This window comes from Thalassophryne amazonica, chromosome 21 (assembly GCF_902500255.1).
Source record: "Thalassophryne amazonica chromosome 21, fThaAma1.1, whole genome shotgun sequence".
Lineage (NCBI taxonomy): Eukaryota > Metazoa > Chordata > Actinopteri > Batrachoidiformes > Batrachoididae > Thalassophryne > Thalassophryne amazonica.
Genome location: NC_047123.1, coordinates 39934476 through 39950860, shown reverse-complemented (window position 1 = coordinate 39950860; position 16385 = coordinate 39934476). Strand labels below are relative to the sequence as shown.

The following is a 16385-nucleotide window of genomic DNA, read 5'->3' as shown; positions in this document are numbered from 1 at the left end:
GACCAGGAAAAGCTCCAGGAGGACAAATGGGGACTTTTAGTCTGTTCTTTAGGATGGTTAGAGGATCGTATCCAAACACATTACTCTGTAGAAGCATTTTGACACAATAATTCAAACCTTAAGAATTCAGAATTCAAGCTGAGTTGCTTGTTATGGTATCAGCATGTTGAATGTTCAACATGATGTCATAAAGCACACATTTTAGTCGATTATCACACAAAAATCATTCAAACAAGAGTTTACAAAACCTCATAAAACATAAGGTTGGTCTGTTTAACAGTTTTAAGCCAGGTATTAGTCAGATCCATGTTGACGTCTGTCCAGACCGGACCAGGTCAGTTCCAAACAGCCTCCAGCTGGGACCCAGAATTATTCAGGGTCTCACCACCACCGGTTCATCAAATCCTGAACTCTGAGCTGGAAACCTTCCACAAAGCCTGCTTAACTTAGCCTGACATAAAGCCTGACCCTGTCGGCCCGACCCCAGGAGTCGGTTCCAGAACAGCAGGATTTGAACATTTAACATCTCTGTGCCACTTCTTCCAGCTCGGTCCTTATTGAAGCTGGATGGTAAGAAATACATTCAGGGTTTTTGCTTCTTACAGTTGAGCTCTAAGTGGCGGATTAGTGCACCTGGGTTCAGTGGGAAAGGTTCCCGGCTCAAACCCCACCCCTGCCTCATTTCTCCACATAATGTGGAGTTGCGTCAGGAAGGGCATCCTGTGTGAAACATGTGCCAAATCCATGCAGGTCACCTCGGATTTTCTGTGGAAACATGCGAGCAGCCTATTTTTGTTACATTTTATCTCTTACTTAAAGTTACAATAATGGACGAACAATGAGAGCAAAGTCTGGACATATTTTAGCTTCCTGTTAAAAATTGTAATTCAGTTGCTGTGTGAGCCAGAACACCGAGCTGACAGCGCCCTCTGTTGACCTGTTTGCTTTCTGTGCTCGTAGATGTTGGTTAAAAAAAAACAAGTGGAACATTTTATATTTTTCTCCGTACATGAAACTCCTCCAATAATCAACCGTAAATACGTATGTGCTTTTATTGTGAAAAGTTGTTTTAGTTCAACAAAACGGATGTAAAATTGTGGCCTGATTTCAAAATAAGAGCCAAAGACCAATCGGCCACGTTTTGTGCAGCTGCTTTTATTCTGAAGGGCGTGGCGGGGATGCCAGTACTGTGGTCGCGCGTTGACGCAGCGGGTGCGTCAAACGGAGACGGGATGCTGTAACAGCAGCATCCTCCGCCGCCGACCGGATCCCGGGTACTCTGCGCTCAGACCGGTTCGGACTCCTCGTTCGCTAGCATCTGGAGGTGAGAGGAGGTCGAGGCGTGGAGGAAGCTGACCTGCGTGTTTCCGGCCGCGGGTGGCGGGCCCTAGGCCCGGGACACCTGCAGCCCCGCATCCTTTGCGCGTGCACGCGCGCGTGCCACTGCGGGTGTGGGTGCGCTGCTTCTGGTGATGACGTCAAGCGGTGATGGACCAGTGACAGGCCATGTGATGTCACATCCTGTGCTCCGTATTCGTCACTGAGGACGAATGAAGGGGGCGGAGCCACAGCCCAGCAGCATGTCATTGTGCTAGCTAGCTATGTTGTAGCGGTTTGTTATGTTGTTGTTAACTGTTATGTTGGACTCAAAAGACAGAAACACAAAAATGTTGTTTTTATTTAGGGTGACCAGATGTCCCACATTGTGTCCCAAATTGAGATGGTTTCCGGTGTTGTTATTATGAAATGTGTTGTTTAAAACACACATTTCAACACTGAAGCCTGACAGTCAATAACAACACCAGAAACCATCTCAATTTGTGGCACAAAGTGGGACATCTGGTCACCCTATTTTTGTTCACTGTTAGCTGCAGACATGCACATGTGCTAATTAGCTAGTATGTAGCATTAGCATCTTTGCACCAATGCTGACATATTTTCATTAAAGGCGAATCTGGGATTTTTCAACCTGGTCCTTAACTTTAGATGTTTTGGGGTTGAGAACAAAAAGCCTGCTAAAAACGTCACAGGCTAAACAAGCTTACGGTAAATGGTTCCTCATGGCTGCTGAATAGTGTCGGGAAGCATGGCAACTAAAATGGAAATAAATATTTCTAACGACGGATTATAGCGCTAGCCTCCTGTGCTACACTGCCGTGGGCTCGTTCTCACAGCGGCCGTGAGAGGTGACAACCATTACAAATATGCTTGCGTTACTTCATCAACAGCTAGCTAAAAGACAAACAAAAAAATCCTCTTCATGTGCTGTGGAGTTTTTAACACAAACGGTTACCTGCTGTGCTGTCGGTGCTGTTTGTTCGTGTTGTGGCCTCTCATGGCCACCGTAGTTTGCGGTCTGTGTTGCTGTTTTTCAGTGTGAGTCAGTGATTGTTTTGAGGTCAGATCAGTTCTCAGCCAAACCCTGATGATACGAGGCTTTAATCTGGATTTGAACATATTCAAAGTCAGTTCCTGTTCCACAGAACAGCTGCACCATGAGAAATATTCACCTTTGGAATATGCTGTGAGAACACACAGGGCAGCACATAAGGCCCAATGAAATCAGCCGGATAACGAGGCTCCTGATTGGTTATGAATGGAGATGGAGACAAACCGTTGCTGTGGGCGACACCTCGCCTTGTGTACTTTTGTCATCAGCTTCCTCTCTGTGTTGTCCAACCGCAGCCCGTGAAGATGAGCATAACCTGGTGGTTCCTGGTGAGCAGCTCCGGCACGCGGCACCGCCTCCCCAGAGAGATGATCTTCGTGGGCCGAGAGGATTGTGAGCTGATGCTGCAGGTGTTAGTGAGCTTCACGCTAATCATGAAATTATTGCAGCTCGTCCTTTGTTTGTCTCTGGAACATGAATGTGCACATTGTGCACGGTTGTCCAATCAAATGTTGTGTCTCAGTCTCGCAGCGTGGACAAGCAGCACGCTGTCATCAACTACGACCCGACAAGCGACGAGCACTTGGTGAAGGACCTGGGCAGTCTGAACGGGGTGAGACGTGCAACAAACACAGGTCAGAGGTCACTGCACTCCAAATGCATCAACGGGCTGCTGAAGAAACTTTTTTCTCTCTTTTGCGAAAACAGATGGTGTCATTAACGGCACTGCTACGCTAACATTAGCATGATAGCAAACGTTAGTTGGCGGTAAATGCTAACATGGTTCCTGACTTTGTCCAGAATGTAATTTGAAAGTAAATTACTGGATATGTCAGCATTTTGACCTGTTGGTGGCCCTTGATAGAAAGTCAGAGACACAAAAAAAAAAAACATCAATATATCTTTTCGTCAAAATAGACGAGTGGCAATCAATCATCAGTAATCAGTCAATCACGAGTCATAATCAATAATAATGCATTTTATTTACAGGCACCTTTCTGAGCACCAAAAAACGAGGACAAAAAAAAAACCCAAATACACAAATTAATTAAAAACAGGTTAAAATTGAGCAGTTTGTCAGAGAAAGAAAGAAGAAGGGAGAGAAAGCTCTTCTTTGACCGATGACTTTGACTCTGTGACCCTATGACTTTGACTCTGTGACTAACAACTTTTATTCTGTTACCATTGACTTTAACTCTGTGACTGATGACTTTGACTCTGTGACAGATGACTTTGACTCATTAAATTTGACTCTGTGACCGATGGCTTTGACTGTGTTACCATTGACTTTGACTCTGTGGCCAATGACTTTGGCTCTGTGATTGATGACTTTGACTCTGTGACTGGTGATTTTGTCTCTGTGACAGACGACTTTGGCTCTGTGACAGATGACTTTGACTCTGTGGCCACTGACTTTGACTCTGTGACCGAAAACTTTGACTCTGTGGCCACTGACTTTGACTCTGTGACCGACAACTTTGACTCTGTGGCCGATGACTTTGACTCTGTGACTGTGATGACAAACGACTTTGACTGTTACCATTGACTTTGACTCTGTGATCAATGGCTTTGACTCTGTGACCGATGACGTTGACTCATTAAATTTGACTCTGTGGCCGATGACTTTGACTCTGTGGCCGACGACTTTGACTCTGTGACCGACGACTTTGACATCTGTGGCCGATGACTTTGACTCTGTGGCCGATGACTTTGACTCTGTGACTGTGATGACAAACGACTTTGACTGTTACCATTGACTTTGACTCTGTGATCAATGGCTTTGACTCTGTGACCGATGACGTTGACTCATTAAATTTGACTCTGTGACCGATGACTTTGACTCTGTGACCGATGACTTTGACTCTGTGACCGATGACTGTGACTCTGTGACTGACGACTTTGACTCTGTGACTGACGACTTTGACTCTGTGACAGATGACTTTGACTCTGTGACCGACGACTTTGACTCTGTGATCGATGGCATTGACTCTGTGACCGATGGCATTGACTCTGTTACTGGTGACTGACTCTGTAGCCGATGACTTTGGCTCTGTGACTGACGACATTCGCTCTGTGACCGATGACTTTGTCTCTGTTACCATTGACTTTGATTCTGTAGCAATGACTTTGACTCTGTGGCCGACGACTTTGACTCTGTGGCCGACGACTTTGACTCTGTGACCGACGACTTTGACTCTGTGACCGACGACTTTGACTCTGTGACAGACGACTTTGACTGTTACCATTGACTTTGACTCTGTGATCGATGGCTTTGACTCTGTGACCGATGACGTTGACTCATTAAATTTGACTCTGTGATCGATGACTTTGACTCTGTGACCGATGACTGTGACTTCGTGACTGTGACTCTGTGTCAGACGACTTTGACTCTGTAGCCGATGACTTTGACTCTGTGACTGTGATGACAAACGACTTTGACTGTTACCATTGACTTTGACTCTGTGATCAATGGCTTTGACTCTGTGACCGATGACGTTGACTCATTAAATTTGACTCTGTGGCCGATGACTTTGACTCTGTGGCCGACGACTTTGACTCTGTGGCCGACGACTTTGACTCTGTGGCCGACGACTTTGACTCTGTGACTGTGATGACAAACGACTTTGACTGTTACCATTGACTTTGACTCTGTGATCAATGGCTTTGACTCTGTGACCGATGACGTTGACTCATTAAATTTGACTCTGTGACCGATGACTTTGACTCTGTGACCGATGACTGTGACTCTGTGACTGACGACTTTGACTCTGTGGCCACTGACTTTGACTCTGTGACCGACAACTTTGACTCTGTGGCCGATGACTTTGACTCTGTGACTGTGATGACAAACGACTTTGACTGTTACCATTGACTTTGACTCTGTGATCAATGGCTTTGACTCTGTGACCGATGACGTTGACTCATTAAATTTGACTCTGTGGCCGATGACTTTGACTCTGTGGCCGACGACTTTGACTCTGTGACCGACGACTTTGACATCTGTGGCCGATGACTTTGACTCTGTGGCCGATGACTTTGACTCTGTGACTGTGATGACAAACGACTTTGACTGTTACCATTGACTTTGACTCTGTGATCAATGGCTTTGACTCTGTGACCGATGACGTTGACTCATTAAATTTGACTCTGTGACCGATGACTGTGACTCTGTGACCGACGACTTTGACTCTGTGACTGACGACTTTGACTCTGTGACTGACGACTTTGACTCTGTGACAGATGACTTTGACTCTGTGACCGACGACTTTGACTCTGTGACAGATGACTTTGACTCTGTGACCGACGACTTTGACTCTGTTACTGGTGACTGACTCTGTGTCAGACAACTTTGACTCTGTAGCCGATGACTTTGGCTCTGTGACTGACGACATTCGCTCTGTGACCGATGACTTTGTCTCTGTTACCATTGACTTTGACTCTGTGGCGGATGACTTTGACTCTGTGGCGGATGACTTTGACTCTGTGGCCGATGACTTTGACTCTGTGACCGACGACTTTGACTCTGTGACCGACGACTTTGACTCTGTGACAGACGACTTTGACTGTTACCATTGACTTTGACTCTGTGATCGATGGCTTTGACTCTGTGACCGATGACGTTGACTCATTAAATTTGACTCTGTGATCGATGACTTTGACTCTGTGACCGATGACTGTGACTTCGTGACTGTGACTCTGTGTCAGACGACTTTGACTCTGTAGCCGATGACTTTGACTCTGTGACTGTGATGACAAACGACTTTGACTGTTACCATTGACTTTGACTCTGTGATCAATGGCTTTGACTCTGTGACCGATGACGTTGACTCATTAAATTTGACTCTGTGGCCGACGACTTTGACTCTGTGGCCGATGACTTTGACTCTGTGACCGATGACTGTGACTTCGTGACTGTGACTCTGTGTCAGACGACTTTGACTCTGTAGCCGATGACTGGCTCTGTGACTGACGACTTTTGCTCTGTGACCGATGACTTTGACTCTGTTACCATTGTCTTTGACTCTGTGACCGATGATGTTGACTCATTAAATTTGACTCTGTGATCGATGACTTTGACTCTGTGATCGATGACTTTGACTCTGTGATCGATGACTTTGACTCTGTGATCGATGACTTTGACTCTGTGACCGATGACTGTGACTCTGTGTGAGACGACTTTGACTCTGTAGCCGATGGCTTTGGCTCTGTGACTGACGACTTTGGCTCTGTGACCGATGACTTTGGCTCTGTGACCGATGACTGTGACTCTGTGACCGGTGACTTTGACTCTGTGACCGATGACTGTGACTCTGTGACAGACGACTTTGACTCTGTGACCGATGACTGTGACTCTGTGACTGACGACTGTGACTCTGTGACTGACGACTTTGACTCTGTGACTGACGACTTTGACTCTGTGACTGACGACTTTGACTCTGTGACTGACGACTTTGACTCTGTTACCATTGACTTTGACTCTGTGATCGATGGCATTAACTCTGTGACCGATGACTTTGACTCTGTAGCAATGACTTTGACTCTGTGGCCGATGACTTTGACTCTGTGATTGATGACTTTGACTCTGTGACCGATGACTGTGACTTCGTGACTGTGACTCTGTCAGATGACTTTGACTCTGTAGCCGATGACTTTGGCTCTGTGACAGATGACTTTGACTCATTAAATTTGACTCTGTGACTGATGACTTTGACTCTGTAGCCGATGACTTTGTCTCTGTGACAGGCGACTTTGACTCTGTGACCAATGACTTTGACTGTGTTACCATTGACTTTGACTCTGTGGCCGACGACTTTGACTCTGTAATTGATGACTTTGACTCTGTGGCCGATGACTTTGACTCTGTGGCCGATGACTTTGACTCTGTGACTGTGATGACAAACGACTTTGACTGTTACCATTGACTTTGACTCTGTGATCAATGACTTTGACTCTGTGACCGATGACATTGACTCTGTGACCGATGACATTGACTCATTAAATTTGACTCTGTGACCAATGACTGTGACTCTGTGACCGATGACTGTGACTCTGTGACTGATGACTTTGACTCTGTGACAGACGACTTTGACTGTGTTACCATTGACTTTGACTCTGTGACCGATGACTTTGACTCTGTGACCGACGACTTTGACTCTGTGACCGACGACTTTGACTCTGTGACCGACGACTTTGACTCTGTGACCGACGACTTTGACTCTGTGACCGACGACTTTGACTCTGTGACCGACGACTTTGACTCTGTGATCGATGGCATTGACTCTGTGACCGATGACTTTGACTCTGTTACCGATGACATTCGCTCTGTGACCGATTAATTTGACTCTATTACCATTGACTTTGACTCTGTAGCAATGACTTTCACTCTGTGGCCGATGACTTTGACTCTGTGGCCGACGACTTTGACTCTGTGGCCGACGACTTTGACTCTGTGGCCGACGACTTTGACTCTGTGACAGACGACTTTGACTCTGTTACCATTGACTTTGACTCTGTGATCGATGGCTTTGACTCTGTGACCGATGACGTTGACTCTGTGACTGTGATGACAAACGACTTTGACTGTTACCATTGACTTTGACTCTGTGACCGATGACTGTGACTCTGTGACTGATGACTTTGACTCTGTGACAGACGACTTTGACTCTGTGATCGATGGCATTGACTCTGTGACCGATGACTTTGACTCTGTTACTGACGACATTTGCTCTGTGACCGATGAATTTGACTCTATTACCATTGACTTTGACTCTGTAGCAATGACTTTGACTCTGTGGCCGATGACTTTGACTCTGTGGCCGATGACTTTGACTCTGTGACCGATGACTTTGACTCTGTTACTGGTGACTGACTCTGTGTCAGACAACTTTGACTCTGTAGCCGATGACTTTGGCTCTGTGACCGATGACTGTGACTCTGTGACTGATGACTTTGACTCTGTGACAGACGACTTTGACTCTGTGATCGATGGCATTGACTCTGTGACCGATGACTTTGACTCTGTTACTGACGACATTCGCTCTGTGACCGATTAATTTGACTCTATTACCATTGACTTTGACTCTGTGACCGACGACTTTGACTCTGTGGCCGATGACTTTGACTCTGTGACAGACGACTTTGACTGTTACCATTGACTTTGACTCTGTGATCGATGGCTTTGACTCTGTGACCGATGACGTTGACTCATTAAATTTGACTCTGTGATCGATGACTTTGACTCTGTGACCGATGACTGTGACTCTGTGACCGATGACTGTGACTCTGTGGCCAATGACTTTGACTCTGTGGCCGATGACTTTGACTCTGTGACAGACGACTTTGACTGTTACCATTGACTTTGACTCTATGACCGATGACTTTGACTCTGTGACCGATGACTGTGACTCTGTGACAGACGACTTTGACTCTGTGACAGATGACTTTGACTCTGTGACAGATGACTTTGACTCTGTGACCGACGACTTTGACTCTGTGACCATTGACTTTGACTCTGTGGCCGATGACTTTGACTCTGTTACTGGTGACTGACTCTGTGTCAGACAACTTCGACTCTGTAGCCGATGACTTTGGCTCTGTGGCTGACGACTTTGACTGTTACCATTGACTTTGACTCTATGACCGATGACTTTGACTCTGTGACCGATGACTGTGACTCTGTGACAGACGACTTTGACTCTGTGACAGATGACTTTGACTCTGTGACAGATGACTTTGACTCTGTGACCGACGACTTTGACTCTGTGACCATTGACTTTGACTCTGTGGCCGATGACTTTGACTCTGTTACTGGTGACTGACTCTGTGTCAGACAACTTCGACTCTGTGACCGATGACTTTGACTCTGTTACCATTGACTTTGACTCTGTAGCAATGACTTTCGCTCTGTGGCCGATGACTTTCACTCTGTGGCCATTGTCTTTGACTCTGTGACTGATGACTTTGACTCTGTGACCGATGATGTTGACTCATTAAATTTGACTCTGTGGCCATTGTCTTTGACTCTGTGACTGATGACTTTGACTCTGTGACCGATGATGTTGACTCATTAAATTTGACTCTGTGATCGATGACTTTGACTCTGTGACCGATGACTGTGACTCTGTGACTGGTGACTGTGACTCTGTGTCAGACGACTTTGACTCTGTAGCCGATGACTTTGACTCTGTTACTGGTGACTGACTCTGTGTCAGACAACTTTGACTCTGTAGCCGACTGTTACCATTGACTTTGACTCTATGACCGATGACTTTGACTCTGTGACCGATGACTGTGACTCTGTGACAGACGATTTTGACTCTGACAGACGACTTTGACTGTGACAGATGACTTTGACTCTGTGACAGATGACTTTGACTCTGTGACCGACGACTTTGACTCTGTGACCGATGACTTTGACTCTGTTACTGACGACATTCGCTCTGTGACCGATGAATTTGACTCTATTACCATTGACTTTGACTCTGTGGCTGATGACTTTGACTCTGTGGCCGATGACTTTGACTCTGTTACTGGTGACTGACTCTGTGTCAGACAACTTTGACTCTGTAGCCGATGACTTTGGCTCTGTGACTGACGACATTCGCTCTGTGACCGATGACTTTGACTCTGTGGCCAATGACTTTGACTCTGTGGCCGATGACTTTGACTCTGTGACAGACGACTTTGACTGTTACCATTGACTTTGACTCTGTGATCGATGGCTTTGACTCTGTGACCGATGACGTTGACTCATTAAATTTGACTCTGTGATCGATGACTTTGACTCTATGACTGATGACTTTGACTCTGTGGCCGATGACTTTCACTCTGTGGCCGATGACTTTCACTCTGTGGCTGATGACTTTCACTCTGTAACCGACAACTTTGACTCTGTGGCCGACGACTTTGACTCTGTGACAGACGACTTTGACTGTTACCATTGACTTTGACTCTGTGACCGATGACTGTGACTCTGTGACCGATGACTGTGACTCTGTGACCGATGACTGTGACTCTGACTGGTGACTGTGACTCTGTGTCAGATGACTTTGACTCTCTAGCCGATGACTTTGGCTCTGTGACCGATGACTTTGACTCTGTGACCGATGACTTTGTCTCTGTGACCGACGACTTTGACTCTGTGACCGACGACTTTGACTCTGTTACCATTGACTTTGACTCTGTGATCGATGGCTTTGACTCTGTGACCGATGACATTGACTCATTAAATTTGACTCTGATCGATGGCTTTGACTCTGTGACCGATGACGTTGACTCATTAAATTTGACTCTGTGACTGATGACTGTGACTCTGTGACTGGTGTCTGTGACTCTGTGACTGGTGTCTGTGACTCTGTAGCTGATGACTTTGGCTCTGACTGATGACTTTGATTCTGTGACCGATGACTTTGACTCTGTGACCGACGACATTGACTCTGACCGATGACTTTGACTCTGTTACCATTGACTTTGAATCTGTGATCGATGGCTTTGACTCTGTGACCGATGACATTGACTCATTAAATTTGACTCTGATCGATGGCTTTGACTCTTTCACTGGCTTTGAAATTTGACTCTGACTGGTGACTGTGACTCTGTGACTGGTGTCTGTGACTCTGTAGCTGATGACTTTGGCTCTGTGACTGACGACTTTGACTCTGTGACAGACGACTTTGACTCTGTTACCATTGACTTTGACTCTGTGATTGATGGCTTTAACTCTGTGACCGATGACGTTGACTCATTAAATTTGACTCTGACCGATGACTTTGACTCTGTTACTGGTGACTGACTCTGTGTCAGACAACTTTGACTCTGTAGCCGATGACTTTGGCTCTGTGGCTGAGGACGTTCGCTCTGTGACCGATGACTTTGACTCTGTTACCATTGACTTTGACTCTGTAGCCAATGACTTTGACTCTGTGGCCGATGACTTTGACTCTGTGGCCGACGACTTTGACTCTGTGACCGACAACTTTGACTCTGTGGCCAGTGACTTTGACTCTGTGACAGACGATTTTGACTGTTACCATTGACTTTGACTCTGTGATCGATGGCTTTGACTCTGTGACCGATGACGTTGACTCATTAAATTTGACTCTGATCGATGACTTTGACTCTGTGGCCGATGGCTTTCACTCTGTGACCGACAACTTTGACTCTGTGGCCAATGACTTTGACTCTGTGACTGATGACTTTGACTCTGACTCTGTTACCATTGACTTTGACTCTGTGACCGATGGCTTTGACTCTGTGACGATGGCTTTGACTCATTAAATTTGACTCTGTGATCGATGACTTTGACTCTATGACTGATGACTTTGACTCTGTGGCCGATGACTTTCACTTTGTGGCTGATGACTTTCACTCTGTGACCGACAACTTTGACTGTTACCATTGACTTTAAGTCTGTGATCGATGGCTTTGACTCATTAAATGTGACTCTGTGATTGATGACTTTGACTCTATGACTGATGATTTTGACTCTGTGGCCAATGACTTTCACTATGTGGCTGATGACTTTCACTCTGTGACCGACGACTTTCACTCTGTGACCGACAACTTTGACTCTGTGGCCAATGACTTTGACTCTGTGGCCAATGACTTTGACTCTGCGACAGACGACTTTGACTGTTACCATTGACTTTGACTCCGTGATCGATGGCTTTGACTCTGTGACCGATGACGTTGACTCATTAAATTTGACTCTGTGATCGATGACTTTGACTCTGTGATCGATGACTGTGACTTTGTGACTGGTGACTGTGACTCTGTGTCAGACGACTTTGACTCTGCAGCCGATGACTTTGGCTCTGTGACTGACGACTTTCGCTCTGTGACCGATGACTTTGACTCTGTTACCATTGTCTTTGACTCTGTGACTGATGACTTTGACTCTGTGACAGACGACTTTGACTGTTACCATTGACTTTGACTCTGTGATCGATGACATTGACTCATTAAATTTGACTCTGTGATCGATGACTTTGACTCTGTGACCGATGACTGTGACTCTGTGACTGGGGACTTTGACTCTGACAGACGACTTTGACTCTGTTACCATTGACTTTGACTCTGTCAGACGACGACTTTGGCTGTGTGACTGACAACTTTCGCTCTGTGACCGATGACTTTGACTCTGTGACCGATGACTTTGACTCTGTGACTGATTACTTTGACTCTGTGACTGATTACTTTGACTCTGTGACCGATGACTTTGACTCTGTGACAGACGACTTTGACTCTGACCAATGACTTTGACTCTGTTACCATTGACTTTGACTCTGTGATCGATGGCTTTGACTCTGTGACAGACGACTTTGACTCTGTTACCATTTACTTTGACTCTGTGGCTAATGACTTTGACTCTGTGACCAACGACCTTGACTCTGACTCATGACTTGACATGAGAGGAGCTGGAGTAGCTTCTTCGTGTTACAGGGTTGTTGTTTCTCCTGCAGACGTTTGTGAACGATGTGAGGATTCCGGACCAGACGTACGTCACACTCAAACTCTCGGACGTTGTCCGCTTTGGGTATGATATCCTTACCTGTGAGCCACTAACGCTTGCTGTGTGTCGGCGATGTGTTTGTGGTTTTTCTTAACCCGGATGTCACATTCTCACATCTATGTTTTGGAGAAGAGCCAACACAAAGTACCAGAGGAGGCACTCAAGGTCAGTGCAGCCCACAACCAGGTGGTGGCGCTGTAGTCACGGTTATAGTTTAATTACAGTCAACACCAAGGATCAGTGGGTCAGCAAGGCACAGTGTGTAATTATCGCCCCCTATGGTTTTAGCATGAGAAGTACACCAGCCAGCTGCAGATGGGCCTAAAAGCATCAGAGGGGAAGAGGGCGGAGCTAGAGGAGCGGACCCGAGTGGACAAACCGGAGTGCACTAAAACTCTGACACATGGTAATCCACAGTAATCAGATTACGGCTGCTGGAAAGTACTGCTGTGCTGCTCATAGTGTGTGTGTTTGTGTGTGAGACAGAGGCACCTGTGTGTCGTCCCACGCCGCTGTACGGTCAGCCGTCCTGGTGGGGGGAGGAGGATTCCGTTGATCTTGCAGGTAAATGCTTTGATTAGCAGTTAAATCTGGTTAAAGTTGGACTCTTTTTCAGATTGAATTTCACTTCTTTAAAATTTGCTTTAATTGTTAGATTTTCTCACAAACAGTCGCTGCAGATATTTTTGAGTTTGACTTCAATGACCTTTGACCTCTCTGAACAGGTTCTGCTCTCAGACCCAGTGATTGGTTTCGTAATTTTTTTGAACACTTCCCTTTCATGTTGAGTGTTTCCAAATAAATTTTCAAGCATGCTGTTTGCTGTTGTGTGGGAAAGTGGTGCTTATTAACGTTTCTTCTGGGGTCAGACGTGCAGAAAGACCCTCCTGTGGACCCGGACCTGTCTGGGTCTCTGTCCGACCAGCCAAAGACCGGATACCCATCATACCACCGTGAGCCCAGCTACTTTGAGATTCCCACCAAGGACTTCCAGCACCCCAAAACACCAGCCAGTGAGATCCACGAGATTCCCACCAAGGATACAGACATGCCTCCTACTCCGCAGTCTCCTCCAACTCCGACCCCACCTGTGGTCCAGAGCCACGCCTCTTTCACTATCGAGTTTGATGACTGCATGCCGGGAAAGATCAAGATCAAGGATCATGTAACCAAGTTTACAACACGCCAGCGGAAGCAGCAGGTTCCGACCACCAAGACGGCCACTGCGCCCTCAGACGTGATGTCACCTGAAACCAAGGTAGCTGATTGGCTGGTGCACAGTGATGTCAGTATGATGAGGCGGCGGCCGACGTGTGCAGATGTTTACAGCACAAAGAGTGACCTTGCCGTGAACATCAAGACCCTCAAAGGTCAGATTCTTCTTATGGGATCAATACATCTTCAGACATATGACCTTTTTGGATCAGACATATTGATTAGTATTGATTAATAATTTTATTTGTTGTTGCGTCATGATAAGTCACGCACAGGATGAACCAATCACAAGGCTGCAGCCAGCAATTAAATCAGTCACACACATACACACACATAAGTATTTGATCCACTGTTGATTTTCGGGGTTTTCCTACCTACAAAGAATGTAGAGGTCTGTCATTTTTATCGTAGATTCACTTCAACTGTGAGAGACTGAATCTAAAAACAAACAAAAAAAAACATTGTATGATTTTTGATTTCCTGTTTTGCATTTTATTGCATGAAATAAGTATTTGATCCAATAGAAAAACAGACCTTAATATTTGGTACAGAAACCTTTGTTTGCAGTTCCAGAGGTCAGATGGTTCCTGTACTTTTGCACCAAGTTTGCAGACTGCAGCAGGGATTTTGGTCCACTCCTCCATACAGATCTTCTCTAGATCTTTCAGGTTTGGAGTTTCAGCTCTCTCCAAAGATTTTCTATTGAGTTCAGGTCTGGAGACTGGCCAGGCCACTCCAGGACCTTGAAATGCTTCTTATGGAGCCCCTCCTTAGTTGCCCTGGCTGTGGTCGGGGTCATTGTCATGCTGGAAGACCCAGCCATGACCCATCTTCAATGCTCTTACTGAGGGAAGGAGGTTGTTTGCCAAAATCTCACCATACATGACCCCATCCATCCTCCCTTCAATACGGAGCAGTCGTCCTGTCCCCTTTGCAGAAGACCACCCCCAGAGTATGATGTTTCCACCCCCATGCTTCACGGTTGGGATGGTTTTCTTGGGGTTGTTCTCATCCTCTAAACATAAGTGGAGTTGATTCCAAAAAGCTCTATTCTGGTCTCATCTGATCACATGACCTTCTCCCATGCCTCCTCTGGATCATTCACTGGTGAACTTCAAACGGGCCTGGACATGTGCTGGCTTGAGCAGGGGGACCTTGCTGGCCTGCAGGATTTTAAACCATGACAGCATCATGTGTTACTAATGTAATCTTTGTGACTGTGGTCCCGGCTCTCTTCAGGTCATTGACCAGGTCCTCCTGTGTAGTTCTGAGCTTTCTCAGAATCATCCTTACACAGTGGTGGGCACAGTTCTGCTAATCCACTAACTGCTAATTATCGAAGCTAACTTTTTTGTTAGCAGATTAGCTTTTCAGCTAACTTAAAAACCATCAGCAGACCAATTAGCTTCCGATAAATTTAGTTCCGATAACTTTTAGACCGCTTACGTTTTTGTTTTTTGTGTTTTTTACATAGTTAGTAACAGCGAAAACCCCTTTTAAACCCTGTTGGCTCCTGTCTGCTATGTATTTTGCAGCAGTGAGGTAGCTGAGAGGAGCTGAGCTCAACTCTACCCCAGCAGACTGCCAGGCTGCTACAAAAAAACAAAAGTCATTACCCTTTACAGCATACAGCAGTCCAACCTTGAGGCCAAAGTCCTGAAAAGGAAAGCAGGATTGACTCATGGTTTAGATTTATAAACCAAATTCATACGGATAGTTTAACTACAATAATGTCAACTCTGTCATTTGTACAAAGTGTAAATATAACACATATCTTTTAATTTGAAAATAATGCACTAATTCTGAAGTTTTAAACATTAACACACACAGATGCCAAACTGCATTATGGGTAAACTGAGCCTGCAGTTACCGATTAGTTGATTCATTTAACCAGCACAAAACTTAATGTGTGTGTTGTTTTTTTTACAATAAATGTATATTTGTAAAATATGTCATTTTTTCATTTGTTGTTTGCTCTATATAAAATGAATAAATTGAATTGAAATTGAGGCTCAGTTTACCAGTAATGAAGTTTGACATCATATCTGTGTGTGTTAATGTTCAAAACTTAAGAATTAGTACATAATTTTAAAATTAAAAGATATGTGTTATATTTTCGCTTTGTAGAAATGACAGACATGACATTAATGTAGTTAAACTGTCCGGATTAATTTGGTTAATAAATCAAACCATAAGTCAAACCTGCATTCATTTTTAGGATTTTGGCCTCACGGCTGAACCAATGTGTCCTGTAAATGGCAATGGCGCTTC

At 45.4% G+C, this 16385-nt stretch overlaps 1 protein-coding gene across 1 annotated transcript in view; it reads left to right on the top strand.

The window, feature by feature from the left end:
* Positions 1 to 1144: 1144 nt before the first annotated feature.
* LOC117502816 overlaps positions 1145 to 16385 on the top strand; it is a 58516-nt gene continuing 43275 nt past the window's right edge. Inside the window, 8 exon segments of the mRNA XM_034161923.1 lie at positions 1145 to 1324; positions 2686 to 2799; positions 2913 to 3002; positions 12850 to 12928; positions 13006 to 13064; positions 13188 to 13305; positions 13386 to 13463; positions 13769 to 14269. Of these exon segments, the coding sequence (XP_034017814.1) occupies positions 2695 to 2799; positions 2913 to 3002; positions 12850 to 12928; positions 13006 to 13064; positions 13188 to 13305; positions 13386 to 13463; positions 13769 to 14269 (1030 nt within the window). The 5' untranslated portion in view covers positions 1145 to 1324; positions 2686 to 2694.